This window comes from Vitis riparia, chromosome 6 (assembly GCF_004353265.1).
Source record: "Vitis riparia cultivar Riparia Gloire de Montpellier isolate 1030 chromosome 6, EGFV_Vit.rip_1.0, whole genome shotgun sequence".
Taxonomy (NCBI): Eukaryota; Viridiplantae; Streptophyta; class Magnoliopsida; order Vitales; family Vitaceae; genus Vitis; species Vitis riparia.
This window is the reverse complement of record NC_048436.1, coordinates 21,658,026-21,684,555: the sequence shown is the minus strand read 5'-3', so window position 1 is coordinate 21,684,555 and position 26,530 is coordinate 21,658,026. Positions and strand designations below refer to the sequence as shown.

The window sequence follows — 26,530 nt, the reverse complement described above, 5'->3', positions numbered from 1 at the left end:
GAAACTGAATTAAAAAAAGAAGCAAAAGAAACCTTTAAAAAGTGGGTTCTGTTGGAGGAAGCCCATTGGAGACAGCTTTCAAGGGAGATTTGGCTAAGAGAGAGGGATAGAAACACAGGTTTCTTTCATCGAATGGCAAGTGCTCATCGAAGAAACAACGCCTTGGACAGAATTAAGGTTAATGGGGAGTGGCTATCAGAGGAGCAGGAGGTGAGGGAAGAAATTGTGAATTCGTTTTAGCAGATGCTTTCTGAAGATATGGAATGGAAGGTGGATATTGGAAGAATTCAGATGGATCACATCAGCCGGCAAGAAGCAGAGAGCTTGGAGATCCCCTTTACAGAGAATGAGATTTATTCGGCGTTGATGGAGATGAATGGGGATAAAGCCCCTGGTCCGGATGGCTTTACTGTAGCCTTCTGGCAAAACGCTTGGGATTTTACCAAAGAGGAGATTCTGGAAATGTTTAAAGAATTTCATGAGCATAACTCTTTTGTTAGAAGCCTCAACAATACTTTTCTGGTTTTGATTCCTAAGAAAAGTGGGGCTGAGGACCTTGGAGACTTTAGACCTATCAGTCTCTTGGGGGGGCTCTATAAAATTTTGGCTAAAGTCCTAGCTAACAGGCTAAAAAAAGTGATTGGTAAGGTGGTCTCCATTGCTCAGAATGCCTTTGTAACGGGAAGACAAATTCTGGATGCGTCCTTAATTGCTAATGAAGTGATAGATTCGTGGTAGAAGAGAAAAGAGAAGGGCCGTATTTGCAAATTGGATATAGAAAAAGCTTATGACAGCATCAATTGGAAATTCTTAATGAAGGTCCTTCAAAAAATGGGCTTTGGGACTAAGTGGGTGGGATGGATGTGGAGCTGCGTGTCCTCTTTTTATTTTTTGTATGAACCACTATCCTTGCCTTTTCTTTTCCAAATGAAAACCAACCTTGTATTAGGTAAAAGTATAAACAAAAAGGATAAAAAAAACCTCGGAAGTGTGGGAATATTTGGAAGTGTGGTCCCAGTAAGTGGCATATGGTCCCGGGTTCGAATTTTGCCACTAATGATACCTTGAATTTACCCGGTGCTGATTGTTGCGAGCCGGTCAACACCCCGAGGTTTGGGTTCCCATGGAGAGTCTTAAGGGCTTGACCATGGAAGGTTCCTTGGTTATCAAAAGGAAAAAAAAAAAAAACACCTCGTACTAACCCTAGTCCATTGAACACCAAGGGGTATAAGATCCCTACTGAAGTCAACTAGGGAAATGACCTCTCTTTGCTATCCTATTGACTTCTTGGTTTATTTTAACTTTTAAAAGGAGTTATAAAAATAATTTATTGTGTGTTACTTTCCCTTCTTTATTTGCCTTAGCTGTTTCAAAAGAGGTGTGGGTGACAGATGTTTGGAATTCATCAATCGAAGGAGGCAGTTGTACTATGTGCTTGTCTTGGCCTTTTAATGATTGAGAGGTGGAAAGTGTGGAGTGGTTGCTTTTGAGATGTCAAGAGATGAGGGTGTATAGGGATGAGAAAGACAAAGTGCTTTGCATAGAGTCAAAGAGCGGAAAGTTTTTTGTCAAAACCCTTTATTCTACTTTGGAGTTGGGTGATTTGGTTTCCTTTTTGATGAGTGTCATTTGGAGTTCCCACATGCCGCCTATGGTGAGCTTCTTTGCATGGAAGGTGATGTGGGTAGAGGCCTGAACTGTGGATCAGGTTCAAAGGAAGAGAGTCAGTCTTTAGCAGACAAATGTTTGTTTTGGCATAACGAAGAAGAATCCATTGACCACATCTTTGTTCACTGTGTCAAGACAAGGGTTCTATAGTAATTGCTTTTTGATCTCTTTGGCGTGCCTTGGCTTCTTTCCTCTACGGTTAGAGAGACCTTTCTTAGTTGGCATGGTTCTTTCGTGGTTAAAAAGTGCAAAAAGGCTTGGAAAGCCGCCCTTTTATGTATTTTTGGACAGTTTGGAAGTAAAGGAACAAAATTGTTTTTGATATTGAGGAGTTTTCGAACCAAAGGCTGAAAGACTCTTTTGGTTTTAACTTGTGGTCTTGGACTAGGGTGTTTATGGATGAGGGTCCTTTGTTTTTAATTAGCCTTATTGATTTGTTGGGTTTTAAATGAGGGGTAGGTGCTGTTTTTTGTACTCCCCCATTTCTCTTGGTTATGCCTCTTAGCGATAGGTGTATACTTCCTGTATACTTTGGAACACTCATTTGGTGCCTCCTTTTTATATATACTCTTTTATTTTACTTATAAAAAATAATTTGTTGTTATTATTCTTGTTCTTGTACATGTTTATCTGATTGCTAATTTGACAGCTGAAACGGGTGATGGAATCAGATGCAGCCATGACTGAGGATCTAATTGCTTATAACATTATCCCTTTGGATGCTCCTACCATCACAAACACAATTGTATCCTTTCCTGAGGTTAATTAGTTTCTTTACTCAGAGCTTAAGTTCCTATTTTGCAGCTGGTGCTACATTGAGCCCATGAGATTTATTTTTAGGTACAAGCAGCAGTATCAGCTTTAAAGTACTTCCAAGGCCTACCAAAATTGCCCGGGGACTTTTCTATACCTGCGACAAGGAACGCTGATATGCTTGATTTTCTGCAGTGCATTTTTGGATTTCAGGTTTGATTCCATGACTGTTGCTTTTGGGGTTGTTTCATCCGTGCTTATTTTGTCAGATCTATGTTACCTTTTAGTTTTGGAGTTTCAATGTGATATTGTTTAGCTTATCTTTCATGTGTGTCTATGATATTGTTTGGCTTATCTTTCATGGATGTATGTATGCATGTCAGTCTTGAATTATATTAGATAGCTCTAGTTGAATTATATTGGATGGCTGTAGGAGGAATCTAATTAGTAGTTGTGGAAAGGGCATAAGGTACTTTGTATACAGATTCATGAGAGTTTCTGAGTGCTTGAGCATTCAATCAATTTTAGATTGGATGTATAATTTTACATAAAATAGGAAAATGCGAAAAGAAATTCTTTCTTTTCGGTAATCCCTAGTCAATGATAGGCTGTCTCCTGATTATGTATGTATATATGTAGGTGTGTATGCATGTACCTGCCGTTACCTATATATTAATGTATCCATACATCTACGTGACTATGTTTATTTGTTTGTATATATTTGGTATATGAAATCACCTACAAACACTAGGGGGAATCTAATTAGTAGTTGTGGAAAGGGCAAAAGATACTTTGTATACAGATTCATGAGAGTTTCTGAGTGCTTGAGCATTCAATCAATTTTAGATTGGATGTATAATTTTATATAAAATAGAAAATTGCAAAAAAAAAAAAAAAATTTCTTTTCGGTAATCCCTAGTCAATGATAGATTGTCTCCTGATTGTGTATGTATGTATGTACCTGTCATTACCTATATATTAATGTATCCTTATAGATATGTGACTGTTTCTTTGTCTGTATATATTTGTTATATGCAATCACCTACAAACCATATGTATGTATGTTTATATATCTACGTGATTGTGTACAAACCATATGTATATTTGTATTTATGTATGTATCTATGTACTTGTCATTACCTATATATTAATGTATCCATATATCTATGTGACTATGTTTCTTTGTATGTATATATTTGGTATATGCAATTATCTACAAACTATATGTATGTATGTATGTATGTATCTACTTGTCATTACCTATATATTAATGTATCCATATATCTACGTGACTATGTTTCTTTGTCTGTATATATTTGGTATATGCTATCACCTGCAAACCAGATGTATCATGTAAATGTGGGTATATTGATGTTCATGTGGGGTTGTCAGAGTTGAACCTGGAACAATCAGATTTGTGGCTCGCCCCAGGCTCACTCCTTATCACTGGGCCATCTGTTTGGGTTTAAACATTTACATTTTCACGTAATGAGTCTACATTTTAGATCTAGTATATCAGATGATCCCTAGTCCACATTACCAAATGATGTTTTGAAGTTCAGCATTAAGTTGCAGTAAGGACACTTATTGGCTGTTTTGTTGGTAATATTTTTCTAAAATGAACAAGTGTGAATGTGTTGGTTGGCTCTGGATATCTTGGGGAAGCCCATTTACTGCTAATAGTTTCTTTCCTGTTTTGAGTTTGATAAACTGCTGTCCATCATAATAACAGTCAAAGTAGTATTGTGAATTCTTTGGTCAATGACTAGGCGTAAGGTGTTTTAAGCTTTAATAAGAAGTTGCTTTGGCATCTAAATGAGGCTGTGGGTTTCTCTTCTTTCCATTATTGTTTTGAAAATATATAAAAAATGTTCAAAAGAAAAGGACTGAACGAGATATGAACTATGAGGAAAGACGAACTAAAAGGTTGGAAGTTTGGACATCGTTTCCAATGAACTATAGCCTTTCAATGAAATCAACAGAAGAAAAGCCACCTACAATCACGGACTCATGAGACCATGAATTTTTTTTTTGATAAGTAAAGAAGAGTATATATATTAAGAAGAGGCGCTAAAGTAGTGACCCATGATATACAAGATAAATACATTCACCCCCATTAGCTGAAACATAAAAGGCTGTGAAAAAGGAGGTGCAAAAAAAAAATATCCCTACCCTCAACAAGATCCCAACCAATCAATGAAACCAATTAAAGTCGAAGGACCATCCTTTATAAACATCTTAGTCTCCGACCAAAGAAAGTAAACAAAAGAACCTTTTACCCTTTGGATGGATAGCATATCATCTTCAAAGGCAATCCTATTCCTTGCCTCCCAAATCGTCCAAAAAATGCATAAACGGCCTGCTCTTCAAACTTTCTTACACTTTTTGCCCACAAATGGCCCATTCCAACCCAAAAGTGTTTCCCTCACCAAAGAAGGAAGCACCCACAATGAGAAAAAGGAATTTTGTGGCTTTAAGATTGATAAACTCATCCTCTAGAGAATATGACAATTTCGCTCCTTTCGGATGCTTTCAAAAGGCAAAAGGGACATAACTCTCCAAACCCTTCTATTCTCTTTTGGCACAAGGATGCTACACCAACTAAATGAACAATCCTTTATAGAGGGAAGAAGCATCCAAGATGTGTCAAAAATAGAGAAAAGAAGCTTTTAGAGGAATATACTAATCTTATGTTGAAGGAGGATATGATTAGTAGATTCCTTGCGAAGCCTATGATGAAAACACCAATGAACTACATTCCTTCCTTTATTGGTCAGTTACATGTATCTCTTCCATATAGCTTCATGTGCAAGAACACACTTCGGACAAAACACACAAGCCTTACACCTAGGATGCTAGAAATAATTATAACAACTTGTTATATTTATCCTTTTTTATTATAAACATATCAATGTAAGCCAAGAAATCAACTGCAAGCTCCAAGTCCTAATTGTGAAAACATTAGAGAGAATCTTTGATTCTAGGGTTTTTGCTCATTCTTTCTACAACAAACATTTGTTGATGAAACCATGATGAAGATCCTATGTGCTGTTCTAGATATGAAGCCACTTAGAACCTCAATAAGCAAGATGCAAAGATATGGGGACACTACATCTCCTTGCCTTAACACTCTAGAACTTTGGGAGAAAATTTTTGGGAGTACCATTAACATGAATTAAACCTCATAGTTAAGGTATATAATTTTCACCAAGCAATTTATCAATTCATAATCCGATTCTATTCAATGCAATAATTGAGAAATCCTAATTTTCATGGTCTTTGGCTTTCTTAATGCCTAACTTGCAAATGAAACAAGCCTTAGAGTTCTAAAGTCTATAATCAATGATTCATTATTCATTAGCACTGAGGACCACATTATTTATTTGTACATCTTTGGTGAAATCATTCTAAAACTTCATGATTGGGCTTTAAGATCGAAGGAAAGCAAAAGAAAAAACATTAAGCAAGCACTTAAGAAGATGAGACATAACGCAAGCATACAAATTATCTTGTAAGGATCATTGAAAAGCAAACAAGAAAGAAGAATGCGTGCCACCCATTCATCCCTGTTCCTTCGTTTACTATTATTAAAGTAGTTTTTCCCATAATTGTTACTTGTAAAACATATCTTGTACGTTTTTCTATTTTTTTGTATCATGTATTGTATTGTGTATTGTAAGTATTTTATATAGTGATATGGAGAGTTTCATTGATGTATGGAGTGTAGAGTAACATTTATCCAATTTTATGGAAGTTGGTAGGATTTAAAGAGTTAAAGTATATCATATCATATGAAAACATTGAATTTTAAAATTTTAAGAAGTTCAAATTAACAAAATATAACTTTAATATATAGGTTCATGACATGACCCACAAAAATAAACTTCTTGAATTTTTAGCTATGATTTTTAGTTCCAAATTCTAATAAGGCATATGTACTTATTGTGTTGCTATATATATATATATATATATATGCGCCTTTATGTGTCCTCTTCAAAACTCTAGCTTTTTCAGGTTTGTCATCACTCCACCAAAAAAGAAAGAAAAAAAACTTAATATGTTAAGTAAAATTTTTTATTCATTAATCACTCTCATTTTCATTGTTAACATTCAAACCATTCAAATGAAAATTTGCAATATTCATTATGAAAATAAAGTTACTTGGCTTCTAATATAATATCTGACAACAAGAATGCAGTTTTTCATATATGATTGTTGTACCTATTTCTCCTTTTTATGATCAATTTTAATCCTTTAATATTTTAAACAATTAATATAAAAATCTTTTAATAAAAAATTTAATTTATATTTTTTTAATAATAATAGAAAATTGTTTAAGATGTAAGTATTGTTGTATCTAATATCATGTATCATATCGTATATCATATATGTATCGTAAGATACGCTTTAAAATTACAAATGGATTGCGATACGTATCGATTTCCATAAAAAATGTATCGTATTGTATCGTTGTATTGTATCGTGTATCATAAGTTTTTAACAAGTAAGTCTTTTCTTATGAAGTACTTAAAAAAGAATTTTTGGAATAAAGACTTGGGATAGTATATGAATACCACTCATATATATTGGAGATGCCAATAGAGAAGTTTACTCATTGACCTAATACATAATTATGTCTATATTTAATTTCTAGACAAAATTACTTTTTACAATTGCTCTATCGATTTGATCATGTGGTTTGATGCTAATTTCTTTAATGTCTATAGATTTCTTCAAGCTTTGTTGTGTTTCTTACGTTCTAATGCTAAAACTTCGTTGCTGTTGGCAGAAAGACAATATTTGTAACCAGCGTGAACATGTTGTTCATCTTCTCGCAAATGAACAGTCACAACTTCGTATTCTTGAAGAAACTGAACCAGTATGTCTCTTTCTCTTGTGACCTTATAATTAATTGATTGTATTCAAACTTAATGTGTTGTTTTGGTTAATTATCATATTAGCTGGGGATAATCTATATTGGTCCACAAGTCCTTTTTATGACACATGGAATGGAAGATGCTGCTCATTTGACTGATGATGAAATGTTTTTTGAGAGCCTTCTTATATTTCTAGATATTGTAATCAATCATTTTCATAAATTGCTAATACATTCAAAATTTCTAACTGTATGCATTTATTTCTGATTCAAACAATTTCATATCAAATTCAGTCAAAACATTCCAATAATTTATTTACTCTGGTCTTTTATTTTCTTTCTTATGGTGGTGCTTTTTACCTCACTCTAATGTTCCTGCATCCTTTTAAATTATATAGTAGTTTTTGTATCATCGCTAGCGCCCTATCCTTTAGCTGTCATAAAGAGATGTAGTGAGATGGATTTCCTCCTAAATGTCAAGGCTAATGGATTTGAGTCTTTTGTGGAAATATTATGCAGGCCAAAATTTTCTCTGTACATTCAATTTTTAGTAATATAATCAGTTGATAAGGCTTAGTACTTGGAATGAATTTTGTAACATGTAAAGATGCGAGGGGAGTTTGAGTGATACCATAATGTAAGGTTTAGTTAGAAAGAGAGGAAGTGCAGTGAGGTAGTTTCATGTATGTAAACATGAAATTTAGCCTACTGAAGGAAGTCTAACTTCGATGCTATTCCATTGAATGCTGGAAGTGAATTGATTATTGGGCACGCTTTATCCAGAAATCCTTGTCGTACAAGTTAGTTGAGCTTGTAGAGATGAGGTCAAAGGAAAATGAATGGTTTCCATTGTTGAATATGACAACATGAATGGTGCTTGACTTAGATGACAACATTGATGGTGGTTTTAGAGAGAAGTATTATAGGTAGATGGGGTGATTTTTTTGGTTTGACATAAGATTTGGGTCCTTTGAAAATTTGGGCAAGATACGATTGGAGGCTGAAAGGAAATCTCCATTTGTCTTTGATGGGAAGCCCCTTCATCTTTTTTTGAGTTTGAGAACTTTTATGAGGCTAAAAGGGTATGGAATTCAAGAATGAGAAGGTTCGAAGGAAAAGGTTGCCAATGGATTGGTAGAGGCTAGATGCTGATTGCTTGAGGGAAGGAGTTTCTGCAAAAGATTTATGGGTCAAAGAGGTAGGTTTGCCACTACATTTATTGGGTAAGGAAATGTTTAAACAACTTGGAGATGCTTGTGGAGGCTTCATGATTGTTGATGCGGATTTAGTGTGGTGCCAATACTATAGTTAGGTGGCCACATTGCTGTCCTTAGAAGACCATTGCACAGGTCTTTCTGGATTTTTCAAGATACACTTGGATGGTAGTGGGAGATTGGGACAAAAATTCGGTTTGTGGAAGACATGTGATGAGGGGATCAACCTTTATGCTCTCAATTCCCAGGTCTATTCAGAATTGCCATAGTTAAAACCTCACTATCTCATCAGTTCTTAGGTCCACTCATCATTTCTCTTGGTATCTAAACTTCGGCTGCAATATTTCAGATCTTGAGATAGAAGTTCTTGAAAGACTCATGTCCTCTCTCTCACACTTGCACTTATCTCCTTTTGGTCATGATTCGAGAGCTTGGTCCCTATCTTCTTTAGGTTTGTTCACTGTAAAATTGTTCTTTTTAGTCTTGACCAATTATAGTGATCCAACTCCATCATTCCATGTTGATTTTGTATGGAAATCGCAAACCCCATTTAAGGTAAAATCTTTTGCTTGGTTAGTGGCACTCAAGAAGGCAAACACCAATGACATGATTCAACTGAGAAGATCCTACAAAGCCCTTAGTCCTGATGTTTGTCTATTGTGTATGGAGAGTGGCGAAATGGTAGATCACATCTTTTTTACATTGCCCATTGAGTTTGGGGCTATGGCACATACTATTTAGCTTGGTTCATATGGATTGGGTTCCTCCTAGGAGTTTATGCGACATGATGAGTATTTCATATAGAGGATTGGGAAACACCAGTAGAGGCAAGGTGCTTTGGAAGCTTGTTTGTCTTGCTCTAATATGGGTTGTGTAGTGGGAGAGAAATGCTAGGATTTTTTAGGATAAGTCGTGATCCTTAGAGGGTCTTTGGGACATGATCTTTTTCCTAGCCTCCTTTTAAGCATCTTGCTCCACAACTTTTAAGGGTGTTCCCCTTAATTTGATCCAACTTGATTGGATGTTGGTGTGTAACTCCAAGGGAGTGAGATAGCAAGGATAGATTATTTTTGTATATTCCCACATGGGACTTAGGTTGTGGAACCTCATAATTGTATAGATTCTTCAACTTGGAGGTTCTTGCATTCTTTTTGTGTACTTTTTGTAGGATCTCTCATCCTTCTTTGTACTTATTTTACTCACTTCAATATACTATACTGTTGTTTCTCATCGAAAAAACATTAGATTGAGGCTTTGGGAAATACTCTAATTATACGTTTCATTCTTAAATTAATATATTGTGCATTGATTTTGCTTCAGATATTGGACGAGGCTGCTGTGCGGAATGTATTCATGAAGTCCCTTGGAAACTACATTAACTGGTGCACCTACTTGTGCATTCAGCCAGCATTCAGCAAGTATGAATTCCTGAACTTTGATATTATCTACCTATAAAAAAACCTGTGTCATAGTCTGATTTTTCCCTATTTTGCCTGTGCTGATTACGGAGTAATGGAATATTGATAGCTAGTTTTGTTTATTTTGCAGTCCACAAGATGTCAATCGGGAAAAGATGTTACTGTTTGTGTCTCTAAACTTTCTGATATGGGGTGAAGCTGCGAACATTCGATTTCTCCCAGAATGCTTGTGCTACCTTTTTCATCATGTAGGTCAACCTTGGTGGACTTCATGATTAGCAAATTGTCTATAATGTTTCTTGCTGCCCTTGGCAATTAGTCTTTATGATGGAGGATAACCGTATGATGGTTGCCCACAATCAAATGGATGGGCTAGGGTTTTGATCTTTTAAAGTTTAATGAGAGGAATGGGGATAAAGTTTGTGGCAGCGAAATAAAATAAACTAAAATATAGAGAAAGAAGATAAGGAGAAGAAGGGATTGATTTGCACTAAGGCCTTCTAGGAGTCTCACCATGAAAAAAATTAATGGAGTCTCACCATTGAGAATTGCAAAGTATGTGAGAAAACAACATATTATTAATCATCAATACTTTGATTTATATTAGTTAGGCTTATTTATAGGTTTCTCTATGAAATCCAAATTCTATAAGGATTTTAATAACATATTATGACTCTAATTCTATTTCTCCTATAACCTAATTACCTACTCCTAATTTGACCCAACAAATTAGTTCCAACTAAGGCTAATCCTATTTAAAGTTTATTTATGACTTTCCTTTCTTTTCTTGAATACACTTTGAAAGGCTTTTCCCCATCACTTTGTTTATTAACATGCATGGCCTGGTTCACATACCTCTCTTGACTTTTATCTGTTTTAGTCTCAAAGTTTAATATAGACTTCTTTGTATCTAGTGCTTGTCCAAGATGTGCAGTGAAGTTGATAAGTCAGTAAAATTGAACCCCCCGTTTTCTATTAATATGAAAATTGTCTTAGTTTGGTTTATTTATTTACTTTTGCAAGGGAAATTTCTTTTTGATGCTCTCTTTTTGTGGATTGTTAAATGAATACCTGTACACTTCTATGTCATGGAATGTTCTTCTGTCGTCTATTTAGCGTTTTGCCAATGATGTGTTTGTTTCTTCTTCAAACTGTTATTTCCTGGTAACATGGTTTGGTAAAACATTTAAATATAATATTTCCTTTAAAAATTCGCCCTTGCCTTGTTAATTTGGGCAAATTCTGTAGCTGAATCATTTGATGTGTATTTCAGCCATCTAATCTTTCTTCAGCTGTGTTGGTAGCGGAATTACTGCATAAATTCTCTTTTTAATATTTCTTTTGTTTATTTTATCAGATAATGCCTAGGGTTTTGGCCTTTCTTTGTTATACTTTTCCATTTAACACATTTGGCATTTATTCTTTTAAGCACTAAATTTCATGTACAGATGGTACGGGAGTTGGATGAAATGTTACGGCAGCAGATTGCCACTGCCCAACCAGCCAATAGCTGCAAATCAGAAAATGGTGTCTCATTCCTTGATCAAATTATTTCTCCTCTTTATGAAATTGTTGCAGCGGTATGTTTTGCTGTCCCTTTCTTTGTATTAGTCTATCTGCTTAGCTGAATGTGTGAAGTTTTTTAAGTCAACATGAAAAAAATCATGCTGTTTGTCATTTTCAAGGTTACAACTGTCCTAAAAAATTTCTGTTCATTTCATGTCTGCCTGAATTTGGCCATTGTGAAGTCATGTGTACAAGGCGTCTGTTTTTTACAAAGTTTTACCATGCTATTGAAGTAATTAAGGTATCCATTATTCAAAAATAACTTCTATTTCCAATAAAAAAAAAAAAATAAAATTTGAAGATAACTTTTCTAAAACCTTCGAAAATCATAATGATAAATTTTCCTAGGCAACTTTTTTGATTGTCTTTGAGTTAGAAATCTGGTTTCTTTGAATTTTTTTAAAGACATGTTGTCTTCTTAAGTTTCAAGAGGCCCAAATGATATTTTGATTACTAGGATTTTGTATGAATTTGTTGTATGGGTGTGGATTGGCCCTTCCTCTTTTAGACATTTTGTTGCTTTGGAAGCCCATAGGGGCTTAAGGAATGCCTTTTTCAGATAAAAGAAAGGGTGGCTTGGGTGTTAGATGTCTTTTTAAACTCAATAGAGCCCTCTTGGGTAAATGGAGTTGGTGCTTTGTGGAAGAAAGGGGGAATCTTTGGAATCAAGTTATTAGTAGGAAGTATGGGGTAGAAGAAGGGGGGTGGAGTACTTGAGAAGTAAGGAAGGGGTATGGTGTGGGGCTTTGGAAGGAAATTAGGAAGGAATGACCTTTTATGAAAAACAAATTCGTCTTTTCTGTAGGGGATGGAAGAAGAGTAAGATTTTGGGTGGATAGGTGGTGCGGAGACGAGGCTCTAAGTCTTTCTTTCCCTTCTTTGTATGCTTTGGCGACTTCTAAAGAGGCATGGGTCCTAGAGGTTTGGGATCCTTTGGGGGAGGATGGGGGCTAGAATCCATGCTTTTCTAGGCCATTTAACGATGTGGAGATAGAGATGGTGGAGAGATTCCTATTCTCTTTGCAAGGGAAGAGGGTGGTTATTAATTTGGAGGATAGGATATGGTGGAAGGAGGCAAAGGATGGTAATTATTATGTTAAATCCTTTTATAGTGCTATGAAGGGTAGCAACACAGTCCCGTTCCTGAAAAGCATTATTTGGAGCCCATGTATTCCTACTGAGGTTGGTTTTTTTGCTTGGGAAGCCTCTTGGGGTAAAGCTCTAACATTGGAGCAACTAAAGAAGAGGGACTGGTCTCTTCAGAACAAATGTTACCTTTTTTGTATTGCTGAAGAGTCTATTGATCATCGTCTAAAGCATTGCACCAAGGCTAGGGTTTTGTGGGAGTTGTTATTTAGCCTTTCTGGTGTGCTGTGGGTTCTCCCATTGTTAGTGAAAGAGGTCCTTCTTGGGTGGCATGGTTTGTTTGTGGGTAGGAAGCGAGTAAAGGTTTGGAGAGCAGCCCCCTGGTGTTTTTTTTGGATAGTTTGGAAGGAAAGAAATGGGGTTACTTTTGAAGATAAGGATCTTTCAATCCAAAGGATGAAATATTCTTTTGTTTGTAATTTGTGGTCTTGGTCTAAGTTGTGCATAGATGAAGGGCCTAATTCTTTAATTAACTTTTTTGAGTGGTTGGGCTATAGATGAGGGCAGGTGAGTTTTTTGTACCCCCTTTCCTTTGTTTTTTGCCTATAGGTGCCTATTGTATACCTCCTATATGCTTTGGGTTAGCTGTTGGGCGTCCTGTTTTTATTAATAGATTTTTCTGTGTCTTTGCCTATCAAAAAAAAAAAAAGAAAAAAAAAAGAAAGAAAAAAGAATGCTTTTTTCTCTTCTCCATGCTTTTAATAATTCATCTATTTAATGAAATAGCTTTATCCCATCATTTTGAAATCTTTTTCAATTTGAGTAAGAAGAATATTTGATTCTTATGAGGTTGCAAGAGAGAGCATTAGAGTTTCACAAATCCTATTCTTAGTCCTTTTAGGCCGGCCCATGATTTGTGGTGTTCAATCTTTTCTTGTTTTGGATTCTTTGGATGTGTACTTGTTTGGTTAAGGAGCTTTACTAGATTGACAGGAGTTTCTTAGGGAAGAAAGGAAAAATGGTTTTGGGGGATGCCTTTGTGTTTGACATGGCTTGTCTGGAGGGCAGGAGAGAAGAAATTTTGTGGTAGTGGGGAGCTGGGAATTGGTACTTTGAACTTCGTAAAATTTCTTGTACGTTTAGTTTGAAATTGTCTCTGATTGTAACTTAGGTACATTCTCGATATCTTTCATTGTTGAGGGAGGGGCTCAAGTGTTTACTTTTGTTGCCCTTAGCACTCTTTGAGGGGATATGGTGTTTTTTTTTTTGTTTCCTTTGGATTTTTTGGTATACATCCTATTTAATTGGGTTATGGTCCCTTTTGTTAGATATCTGTTAATGAATTTTTTCTTTGCTTATAAAAAAAGTATTAGGTTTGAAATAGTTGGTGTTGGCATGCTTGATAATCTTTTTTTGACATAAAACAGTTTTTTGAAAACTCGTTTGTAAAATAAGGTGTTTTTTGAAAACATATTTTAATTATTTAAAGTTGTTTTCACTTTTTTCCTGATAGCTGTTTTAAAAAATAATTATGTGAAGATGGAGAATGATTGAAAAACAATACAAATAAAAGTTATTTTTAATATATATTTGGAAACATAGAAAACAGGTTGGAAACATTTCAAGTTTCCAAATAGATTTTTGTTTGTAAAAATTGTTCTCAAATATTGTTTTTTGGGCCTTTTTTTCAAATATATTTCCAAACAGACCCTTAATTTCCATGAAAATTTCAATCTTCTTGAAATTAAGGACTCTACATCACTCCTCTTATTGCTGTAAAGAATTTACTAACCCTTGCTCACTCCAGTAAATAGGTGTCAACATTTGGAAGGTTTGGGGCTAATTTGGGAACCGTGTGTTAAAAAAGTTCTCTTCTAGAAATAGAAAATTGTTTTCTAGATTTGGAAACCAATCTACTAGTTTTTTTGATTGAAAACAATATTTTGGAGAACTTTTTCTGAAAACAGGGTGTTTTCTGATAGCATATTTTTATTGTTTTCAGTTATTTTTATTTGTTTTCTGGTGTTGTTTCAAAAAAATAATTGTACAAATATAGAGAATGATTGAAAATAAAGCACTGTAGATAAATGTTATTTTTAAGCAATATTTAAAAAACACCAAAATAGGTTGAGAACATTCCAAGTTCCCAAACAGATTGTTATTCTAAAACACATTAGATAACTATTTTTGACAGTTATAAAAAACTGTGTTTGACTGTTGATCTGTTTTTAGAAACGTTCCTAAACATGTACTTCAATTCCTTTTCATCCATTTTCTTTACATTCCTTGGGCAAAGTTCAATGCTTTTACCTTCTTTCTTTTGATCTAATTAATCTGGTAAGATTAAACTCAAGAAACTGCAAGCTTTTCCATGGCTAGTGACTCATAAAAAAGTAGCATGTTGTGGCCATCTATTCTGCATATCTCTGGTGTCTTTGGGTCTTTTGCAATAGTCGGACCATCTCGGATCTTTCTCTCCTCCCTCGTTTTTGTTTGGATTATTCTCCACAGCTGCATTTAGAGCAGAATTATCATGAGGTAGTGTTTTCATCATAAGATTGGCGATTCTTCACTACAAGCAAGGGAACACACTTCATTCAAGGAAGGAAGTGGAACTTTTTTAAGGATTTGAATCCTTATCTGATCTTATTCTAGATTCAAGCTAACAAGGAATTCAAAGATCTTGTCTCTTTCAAATAAATCATCAAGCTTTGCAACATCATTTGGCGATTCCATTTCAATATGTTGATAGTTGTCACCTCTTACCACAATACCTTACAATGTGTTATAGTAGGTTGTCATTGTCGATGCTCCTTTTGCATGAATCTTGTTCATCAACTCAAACGCTAGACCAACATCTCCCTTCTTTGAATAGGTATGTGCAACAATATCTCAAATCTCTTAAGCCATAGAGAGAAAAAAGAATGTCTTAGCTATTTATGGTTGCATTGAATCCAGCACCTAGGACATTACCAAGAGTTTTTGGGTTCCCATGGCTCAAAGTTGTGATCCAAAGTTTCTGGTTCTTTTACTGTCTTACACAGATTTCCCATCTTCCCTTGACTGCATAGAAAAAGTTTTGCAGCTTGAGACCACTCAAGAAAATTATTATAATTGAGTTTTTGGGTAGTGATTTGGAGAGTAGGATTATCATGATGATTGGAGACTTTCGGGACTGGATTTCTGATTTGAGGTTTGTTTAGCCAAGTTGAGAACTGAAGAAGAGAAAAAAAGGATACCAAGAAAGGGAGGAAGGAGGTGGAGACCCTAAAGGTAGGAGAAGGAAGGGTAGAGATGCCAAAAAGGGAAGAAATGTGGAATAGAGACGCCAGAAGAATTGTGAATTGAGCCCTAGAAACTGAATCTGCTCTGATACCTATGAACCAATCCATTTACCTGATCAGAAAATATTACACAAATATATACAGTAGTATAAAAGGTGTTAGGATTAAAACACCCTTATCCTATTTTTTGGAAGCGATAATAAACCAATGCGAAAAATAAAGCACAAAAACACACGAGATTTAGAGTTGTTCACTCTCAATGTGTGAGTTACATCCACTTGTAGCTGCTGCAGATTTTCACTATGATAAAAAGAGAGTATAGGATTATCCCAAAATGCCTCACCCTCTAGGCTTTTCTCTCTACATTTTTCTATCTCTCTCAATATCCCAAAAAAATAAAACTCTCTTAAAGTTGGCTACCCTAAACATAATATAAATAGGGTAATCAAATCACATGGGTAAAATCCCCAAAATGCCTCAACTTAAAATACTGTTACGATTAGGATAATAATTAGGCTCCACACATCTTAACAATCTCCCACTTGGAGATTAATCCATCATCAACTGTCTCCACTTGTAATGGCTACGACTTCTCAATCCTTAGTCGAGAAGTCCAACTGAAGTTGTGCACAACTCTAGTTTCTCAATTGTTACAGTTTCTCAATCAGTTTCTCAACTGAAGCTGTCAACATATCAGCTGGATTCTGATTCCCCTGAATCTTCTTGAGTGTTAAAACTCTATCTTTCAAAGCTTATCTTACGAAGTGATCCCAAACCTGTATGTGTGCAAATTGTTCTATTTTGTATATTTTTGCTATTGTTTTAGATTAATTGTGGCTCAGCAAACTATCTGTTCTGTGTGATGGTTGTCTCGTCATGAATTTTTCTGCCAGTTTGAGGTTTTATGATGCATGATAGTCTGTAGAATCAGAAATTTTGACTTATCTGCAAGAACATGCAGGAGGCTGCAAACAATGACAATGGGCGAGCACCTCATTCTGCCTGGAGGAACTATGACGATTTTAATGAGTATTTTTGGTAAGCTTCTTGAATACTGGTTATGGGGTTTCCGTTAATAATCACTAATCATGTTTTTTTTAGGTCACTTCATTGCTTTGAACTTGGCTGGCCCTTGAAGACAAGTTCATCGTTTTTTCATAAGCCCAAACCCAGATCAAAGGTTAGCAGTCAGAATCATGTAATATATGTGGTTAATTGGTGTTTTATTTTGTTATTTTTTATGATTTTACATTATCTTTCTTATTTTATGTATTGACAATAAAGGCATTTCAAGTGTTGTTTCTCAACTATGGGTTTGCTGTAAGAATATTCAAATGAAGAAGGAATTAACAGAAAGACAAATGAATTTGGTTTGTCTGATGCTTATTGCCATCATATTTCCATGTATCCTTGCTATTCTAGTGTTGACTTTTCTCTCTTTCTCTGCTTTCTTCTGCTTTATTTAAACAAGTGCTTCTGGAATGTAGTGGATTTAGTTGCTATGGGTTACTCTTGGTGTTTGTGTTTCCTGTTGCTTTATGAATTTCTTGTTTTTTAGTTTGCTTGTACTCTTTCTTAATCATCTTTGCTATTTGTGATTGCAGAATCTGCTCAAGTCTGGTGGAAGCAAACATAGAGGCAAAACATCGTTTGTTGAGCATCGGACCTTTCTTCATCTTTACCATAGTTTTCATCGCCTGTGGATATTTCTTTTTATGATGTTTCAGGTTTGTGGGTTTGCCGTAATAGTTTATCTATGCACACTTCCATTTCTAATGTGTACTGAGATTGCAGAACTACCACCTATTTCTTCCATTTTATTTTATTTTTGAGTCTGTGTGTGTTTGTGTTTATATATGTTTTTCCATCCCTTGATTTCCATGGAAATCATGTCTTAATTCTTATGTCTCACCTAGTTCTGTGTGATATATCTAATGCATTCACCCATATTATTGTTTCTTCTGTCTCTTTTCACATTAGATCTTCTTTAATCTTTTCCTAGTGTGGTATGGTTTATTGAAATATTCTTCCATTAATTCCTTCCTTAGTTGTGTGTGCAAAAGTGAATTTTACTGCTGGTATACCACCAATTTAATTATCTTCTTTGATTAAATGTCCTAGCAGAATTATTATGCATTTGTTCTTTTCCTAAAAACTAATTATTTCTGTGTTTGTTTCCTCCTAATAAGAATTTTCATCAGTGTGACATGTTTATAGACTGCAAAGTTTGTTATTTTTTTTAGGGACTCACTATCATTGCATTCAATAATGGACATTTCAACTCGAAGACCATACGAGAAGTCCTCAGTCTCGGCCCAACTTTTGTTGTGATGAAGTTTTGTGAGAGTAGGTTTCTTTATGACAGTGTTCTGCAGTTGGGTATATGTTATGTTCATATGAATAGATACCTATGTGAACCCTAGATGTTTTCATTGTAGCTGATATAAATTAATATTTGGCTGAAGTAGCTGCCCCTAAGGCCTGGCTCAAGTGTCTAATGTTTGGATGGGGGGATAGAATGTCTTGCATTTGATTTCCATTGGGGACAAAAAAAATAGTTAGCTAGCTATATAGTGCATCTTTCTATGATTTCTTTGTTTAGTTACAGAAAGTGTTTGTTTCTTTACATAGGTGTTTTAGACATTCTCATGATGTATGGTGCATATTCTACAACACGAAGTGTAGCTGTATCTCGAGTTTTTCTCCGTTTCCTATGGTTTAGTCTTGCTTCGGTCTTCATATGCTTCCTTTATGTGTATGTCTCCTGATACCCTGTTGAATTTTCTCCTGTATATTATATTCTTTCTTGATGCTTTTGTTTGTCACCTTCTGTACTTTTTATTTGCTGATTTGGTGGTGCATGCTCTAATCTCAGGAAAGCTCTTCAAGAAGAGAGTAAACTAAATGGAAATTCAGTTGTTTTGAGAATCTATGTTTTTGTTCTGGGCATCTATGCTGGTGTCCATGTTTTTCTTAGTTCCCTAATGCGAATACCAGCATGCCACCAGCTGACAAATCGATGTGACCATTGGCGTTTAGTTCGCTTTGTGAAGTGGATGCACCAGGTTTGTGTTCTCTTATGTTTCCTCATGGTTTTTATATGCAAGATTATGTTTTTCTTCCGTAACTGAAATGCTTTATATTGATATGGTGATTTATTAATTTCTTGTTGCCTTTCCTTGTTCATATTTGCAGGAACATTATTATGTTGGACGTGGAATGTATGAGAGGACCACTGATTTTATCAAGTAATGTTACAATTTCTTCTTGTTTTGTTATTCCTGTGTCACATTTTGAAGAATGTTTATCACTTTAGGAAGTTTGTCTTCATGCTTAAAAAATAAAATAAAAGAAAAATGAAAAACGTTTGTCTTTTCATGTTTTTTCCTTTTGTTTCATGAAAGATGGAATAATTTATAGAGAACAAGAAGAATATCTATTATAATTTCTTAAAGATAGGATGAATGACCCTTATTACTTGCATTTTATCTAGCTTGGGGGTTTAATTTATGCCCACCTTTTGAATTCTAGCATCAATTTTGATTATTTCATAATAGTTGATTTTTTTTTATAGGTAGATAATGTAAATATATTATGTAAAAGCATCAAAAGAAATAGTGCACCAAAATACATAGGATGGTAAGAAAAAGGATTTTGGGATCCAGTGGTTGATAGAATCTCAAGGAGATTGAATGGGTGGGGGGAAAAGACTTTTTTGTCTTTGGGGAGGGGGGAGGAGGGATAACCTTAATTTAGTCATGTTTGTCTCACATCCCTAGCTATTTCATCTCTCTTTTCAAGATCCCAACATGAGTAGCCATAAAGATTGAGAAAACGAAAAGGTACTTCCTGTGGTCAGGGACTGAGGATGGTAAGAAAGATCATCTTATTAGTTGAGATGTGGTGTGCAGGCCAAAGGAGTATGGGGGTTTGGGTATTGGGAAGACTTCCTTGAGAAATCGTGCTCTTTAGTGAAGTGGCTATGGCGGTTCCCTACGAATGTGGTCTATGGCATTAGGTTATTGCGACCATTTTTGGGCCACATCCTAATGGATGAGGTGCCAACATTTTGCTTAGATGGTCACAAAGATGTCCTTGGAAGGCTATTGCATAAGTCTTTTAGGATTATTCCCCATGTGCCCGCTTTGTGGTGGGGAGCGAGGAGAGAATATGATTTTGGGAAGATTTATGATGGGGAGATCAACCTTTGCCTTCACAATTTTCAGGTTTCTATTGAGTTATCTCAGTAAAAAATCTCACCATCTTAGTCGTTCTTGGTAATTCCTACCCACCTTCTTGGAATTTTAATTTCCACCGCACTCCCATTGATAGTAAAATTGATTTTCTTGAAAGATTCATATCTTCACTTACTCCAGTCCACTTTTCTCCCTCCATCGCAGATTCAAGGGTTTGACCTTTATCATTCTTAACCCATTTGGGTCTTCCTCAAAGGCTAATGCTTTTTGGGGTCTTGTGATTACAAAATTTTGCGGAGATTGGATGAATGACAAGAAGTCTTTTTGTCTTTAAGAGGGTAGAATAACTTTAAGCTAGGCTTGTTTGTCTCACATTCCTAGTTACTTCTTGTTGTATACGATTCCATCAATAGTTGTGTTAAAGATTGAGAAAATGCAAAGGGATTTTCTTTGGTCAAGGGTGAGAGAGGGAAAGAGATATCATTTCACCAGTTGGGAGCTTGTGTGCTAGCCTAAAGTTGAAGGGGGTTTGGGATTTTATATGATTTCATTGTGGAATAGGGCTCTCTTAATGATAAGGTAGTTGTACGTTTCTATGGGTCTCATTATTGTGGTTGGGATTCCAAAAATCTAGTAAAGTGGTTGCACTGTTGCCTTTGGAAGGCCATTGAGCAGATTTTCCAAGTGTTCTCTAGATGCACACTTGTTTTGTGGTGGGTGATGGAGCAAGGATTCATTTTTGGGAAGATTTATGGTGGGGGTATCAACCTATATGCTTTCAATTTCTTAGTCTTTTTAGAGTTGTGATAGCTAGAAACTCTTCCCTTTTATTTATCCTTATTTTCTTAGAAGCTTCTCTTTTGTTGTAACCTCACTTATTTGGAAATAGGGAACCTTGAAAGGCTCATGTCCTCATCTTACTTGCACCTGTCACCATTCATCCTTGACATGAGAGTTTGGTCATTATGATTATGTTTTTTAGGCTTATTTTCAATAAAATATTTCTTTTTAGTCTTATTCAACCTTTTAGATCCTTCCCATTTCTCTCTAGCAAAATTCATTCGAAAATTTAAAGCCCCATCTAAGATCAAGGGCATTACATAGAAAGTGCCCATATGTGACTTAATTTATTTTTATTCTTCTTTTTGGGTTCAACAACTACAACTTTCATTGGACTCCTCTCAGTGTAATTCAACTTAATTGGAATTTTGTGTGTGAATCATAAGTGTCAAAATAGTTAAGCTTGGAGCAAAGCTTCAGTTTATAGAGTAGAGTGGCGTTCATGTGTATATTTCTTTTGGCAATATATTAAGATATAGGTCTTGATTTGAGCTTTGGGGAATTAATCCTCTTGTTCTATTTGATTGGAGTTTTATATCTTTGGGAAGTATTCCTCTTCCTCATGTAATTTCAATTCCTTATCAATGAATTGTTGTTTATGATAAAAATAAATAAATAAATAAGGAAGCAACTCTCCATGCCTTCTTTCATTTTTTCTCACTAGGAAGCCATGCTATCTTGAGAGAGTCTCTCTAACCATGGACGATATCACTCGAGATATGCCAGGCAAAGATAACAACAACTACCATCAAACCCTTGTCATGACAGTTGAACTATCTCATGCTGTTTCTTTATTATCATTTAATCATGTATGGAATTTCTTTAAGCAAATAATGATGATACTAAAAAAACTTACAAAAGTAGGAGGTGTAACCCTGCCATACAAAAATCTTCAAGGATCATCCAAACAACAAAAAAGAAAAGAGATAGCCACAGAGAACAAAGCGAGCCAAACCCCTTAAGGCGAACTGAATTTGTCAATTGAATCTAGAACATAAAGACTTCCATATTTTGAATCCCCTTGACGAAAGGAGCATCAATATGAGGAAGTTATTTGTTTGAAATTTGATTTGATGTGAGCTTTGGCATGTCTTTTGGAGTGGGGTTGGGATGCCTTCCATTTCTTTGATAGGAGTTTATGATTTATTTCGTCGAAGTTGAGTATGGCGAAAGGATAGGTTGTTGTTAGAAAGGAAAACATGATCTAAAACAAACCGAAGGCAAAAGAAAAAAGGAAAGAATATATATTTTTTTGTTTGCGTATCAAAAAAGAATATATATATGTATAGGCATAGAAAAATTTTCTTCTTTTCATAATAGAAGTTTACCAAATCAGGTCTTAATGTGTTCTTAGGGGAAAAAAAATTATTTAGGAAACCAAGGAAAAATTTTATCATAATAAAAGAGGAACATATGGAAAATATAGTGTGGAAGAATGAAATTAGGAAAGTCATAGTTGTATAGTGTGAAAATTTTATAGAGTCATCTAAGTGAAAAACCTTACCGGCTTAGTTGTCCTTGGTAATTCCTATCCACTATATTGGAATTTTAACTTTCGTTGCAATCTCATTGATATAGAAATCGAGCTCCTTGAGAGACTCATGTCTTTCCTCAGTTCATCGCATCTGTCTCCTGCTGCTATAGATTCAAAAGTTTGGTCTTTGTCTTCCTTAGGCTTGTTTACTGTAAAATCTTTTTTCTTGGCCTTGTCCAATTTCTCATATCCTATCATGTTCCTTCCAACCAAGTTTATGTGGAAATCAAAAGCTCCCTCAAAGGTTAAGGCCCCTGCTTGGTTAATAGCACACAGGAAGGCAAATTCCAATGACATGCTACAGTTGAGATGATCCTATAAACCCTTAGTCCATAATGGTGCATTTTATGCTATGGAAATGGAGAATTGATTGACCACCTTTTTCTACATTGTCCATTAACTATAGGGCTATGGCACAAGCTCTTCAGTCTAGTAAGGGTGGATTGGATACTACCAAGGAGTATTAGAGACATGATGGTTATTTCTTTTAAAGGTTTGGGGAATTCATTCAGAGACAAGACTCTTTGGCAAATTGTTTGACTCACTTTATTGTGGATTGTGTGGCAAGAGAGAAACGCTAAGTGTTTTTAGGATAAGGGGAGATTGGAAGGGATGTTGTGGGATTTGCTTCATTTTTACTCCTCTCTTTGGGCCTCTTGTACTGTTGCTTTTGTAGGTGTTCTACTTAGCGTTATACAACTCAACTGACTCAAAAGTTAGTGAGAGTTGCTGGTTGCTATGCATATAGTTTTACATAGAGGGATGTCTTCTTACTTTGATCAGAATTTGTATTTTGAGGGAAGGACCTCTCATTCTTCTCTTGTACCTTTATTATTATTAATATAATATATTTATTGTTTTTGATAATTTTGTAATTGAGGAGAGAATTAGGGCAATCTTTTAATTTGGTGGATCTAATATAATTAGGTTAGGAAGGTTCCTTTTTTTGGTGTTAGGAATATTTGTATATATATGTGGGTCTTTGTAGAAAGAAAAAATCAAGGAAGAACTTTATACCTTTTATTCCTTTTAATCCTTCATCTTCTACATATAGACAAAATGAAACTAAAAGATTTAGACATAATGTAAGAAGTCTAACAACGAACCTCATAAGAAAATAGAATCCCCTTCACATTCAAACCCAATTTGTTTTAAGTGTGGAAAAGTTGGGACACTTTAAAAAAGACTGTAAGGTAAAATGTAAGATTAATAGTTTAGGTGTCTAAGATAAATTTAAAAACTTGTTATGTGATTTAATGCTAAATACTTCAGAATCAAAATTAGTTTATCAAGATGATGTCAATCTTCTTGAAACAAACAAAAGAAAGTCTATGCAAACATTCTAGTGACCAAGAAGGGTGTATTAAAAAATGATTTTGACAAGAATTGATTTTAGAATTACTTAACAAGATGGAAGACTCTTTAGTAAAACCAGAGTTATATGAAATCTTTAAGAAATCTTCTTGTTTTTGGTGGTACAAAGACAGAGTTCTACGCAATTATTATCGAAAGATTTCTTTAGGATTTGCTATTTAAGGTTGGTTAATAGATTTGTTGTTTTATATATATATATATATGTATGTATGTATGTATGTATGTTAGTTAGTTAGTCAGTCAGTCAGTTAGTGAGTATAGCTACCTGCTAAAGGACTTGTTTTGTGTTTCCTTTAACATTGTGAAAGTAATTATCTAAAGAATTAGTTGCACCCCTAGGAGGGACCCGAGACATGATAAATTGCTAAATGAATATTCTCATATATCTCAAGGGTACATAGCTGTTGTACATAGATAAGCGATAACTACGCAAACGTTATACACAGCTGTACCCCTGTACCCACATCTGTACAAAGATGAACCGAGTACGACTGTACATGATGAACCCGCAATTGACTCTCCCCTCAAGTTGGTGCATAGATATTGCACATGCCCAACTTGTATAATGATGCATAGAATGGACCACTAGTAACAACATGAGTCATCATATCAGCTAATTGATTTACACTCTTAATGAAGGGAACCTTTATTATGCCAGAATCTATGTTATCCTTGATGTAGTTCCTGTCAAGTTCAATATGCTTAGTTTGATTGTGTTGTATCGGATTATTTGCAATCTCAATAGTTGTCGTGTTATCACAAAAGAGCACCATAGGTTTCTTAGGACCAAACCCAAGCTTGCTTAAGAGAAGTCTTAGCCAAGTAAGTTCCATAATTGCATGATGGAGTGCATGGTATTTAGCTTCTGCCCTAGACAATATGACCACATTTTGTTTCTTAATTCTCCAAGTCACCAAATTTCCTCCTATAAATGACACATACCTTGAGATAGACTTTCTATCCAATCTGGATTTGGCAAAGTCAAAGTTTGTGTAACCCTTAATATCTAGATACTTGTGTTTAAAGAACATAATACATTTTCCCAGAGAGGACTTTAGATAGGTCAAGATAAGATTTTCTGCATTCATGTGTTGGTCACTCGGATTATGCATGAATTGACTTACAACATTAACTACATATGACTATTAGGTCTAGTGTGGGTCAGATAGATTAATTTCCCTTCTTGTCTTTGATATCTTTCTTTGGTCATTTGAATTTGATCAAGGTAGATGGACAAATAATGATTTGTCTCAATGGGAGTATCTACAAGTTCGCAAGCAAAGTTACCAATTTCAGCCAAGAGATCTAATGTATACTTCCGTTGTGAGAGGAAGAGTCTTTGCTTGGACCGAGACACCTCAATACCCAAGAAGCATTTTAGAGCACCCAAGTCCTTCATTTCAAATTCCTTGGTTGGATAACTTCGACGCTTCTCTATTTTTGTAGAGTTACTACTTGTAACAATCATGTCATCAACGTAAACAATAATCAAAGAAATGTCATCACCATTTCTCTTATAGAACAAAGTGTGATTTGCCATCGCTTGTTGAAAACCATACTCCTTCATTGAGTAGCTTTACTTTCCAAACCATGCCCTTGGCGATTGCTTCAACATATACAAAACCCTTTTTTAGTTTGCATACCTTGCCTCCTTTTGGTGTAAACCCCAAAGGGGGGTACATGTGCACCTCCTCTAACAGATCACCATGGAGAAAGACATTCTTTACATCAAACTGTCTCAAAGGCCTCTCCATATTGACTGCAAGAGAGTACGATTCTGACAGTGTTCATTTTGGCCACATGAGCAAAGGTCTCTTGATAGACAATTCTATAAGTCTGGGTGTATCCCTTGGCAATCGGTCTAGCTTTGTATCTATCAATTATCCCATCTGACTTGTACTTTATTGAAAACATCCACATACACCCCACTGTCTTTTTTTTCTTGAGGGAGCTCAACCATCTCCCAAGTAGAGTTCTTTTGGAGAGCATTCATTTCTTCTACCATAGGAGACTTCCACTTAGGATTTTCAAGGGCTTCCTAAAAATGACTAGGAATAGACATAGAGGATAATTGAAGAGCAAAAGCAAGAGAAGTCTTAGATGGGCGATGATTAGAGACAAAATCAGAAATGGGATAGACAACATTAGAGTATGATTTTGAGAAACCCAACCTATTAGGTTCCTTACGATCACGAAGAGGATATCCCCTACCTTGTTCACCATCGTGTGGATTCAAGGTAGCAGTTTCGGAAGTTAAAGATGAAGGAACATGTACCTTAGGATTAGTCTTGGAAGAGTCATCTGATGACGTGGTAGTATCATCAAGAGGAGTAGTGGAGCCTGGAGGGGGTATGACAGTAGCATCTTTTGTTTTTCTTTGTATAACTTGTTGAAATAATCTAGCTTGTATAACTCATGATCATTGTCAAAGTGAAAAACCTTAACCGGAGTGTTAAACTGTGTGGCAATCATTTTGGGAAATTGAAGAATAACATTTAGAACATCATTCTTAGACTTAAGCAAATAAACCCAGCTTGCCCTAGGACAATCATCAATAAAAGACACAAAATATTTATGACCTGAAGCAGAAGGAGTAGAAAAAGGATCCCAAACATCGGTAAAAACACGGGTAAAAGGAATCGAACTTTTGTTGAGACTTATTTTGAAAGCCGCACTATGATTTTTAGCATAAATGCATTGTTCACACCTTAATTTAGAAAT

The 26,530-nt window shown here is 35.3% G+C and overlaps 1 protein-coding gene across 1 annotated transcript in view; it reads left to right on the top strand.

The window, feature by feature from the left end:
* Positions 1 to 2,301: 2,301 nt before the first annotated feature.
* The window catches only part of LOC117916207 (callose synthase 9-like), a 35,962-nt gene continuing 11,733 nt past the window's right edge, over positions 2,302 to 26,530 (top strand). The window contains exons 1-13 of the mRNA XM_034832123.1: positions 2,302 to 2,428; positions 2,509 to 2,634; positions 7,211 to 7,300; positions 9,832 to 9,929; positions 10,060 to 10,177; positions 11,378 to 11,509; positions 16,827 to 16,903; positions 16,967 to 17,045; positions 17,470 to 17,592; positions 18,109 to 18,211; positions 18,497 to 18,620; positions 18,741 to 18,930; positions 19,061 to 19,113. Of these exons, the coding sequence (XP_034688014.1) occupies positions 2,330 to 2,428; positions 2,509 to 2,634; positions 7,211 to 7,300; positions 9,832 to 9,929; positions 10,060 to 10,177; positions 11,378 to 11,509; positions 16,827 to 16,903; positions 16,967 to 17,045; positions 17,470 to 17,592; positions 18,109 to 18,211; positions 18,497 to 18,620; positions 18,741 to 18,930; positions 19,061 to 19,113 (1,412 nt within the window). The 5' untranslated portion in view covers positions 2,302 to 2,329. The remainder of the gene's footprint in view (positions 2,429 to 2,508; positions 2,635 to 7,210; positions 7,301 to 9,831; positions 9,930 to 10,059; positions 10,178 to 11,377; positions 11,510 to 16,826; positions 16,904 to 16,966; positions 17,046 to 17,469; positions 17,593 to 18,108; positions 18,212 to 18,496; positions 18,621 to 18,740; positions 18,931 to 19,060; positions 19,114 to 26,530) is intronic.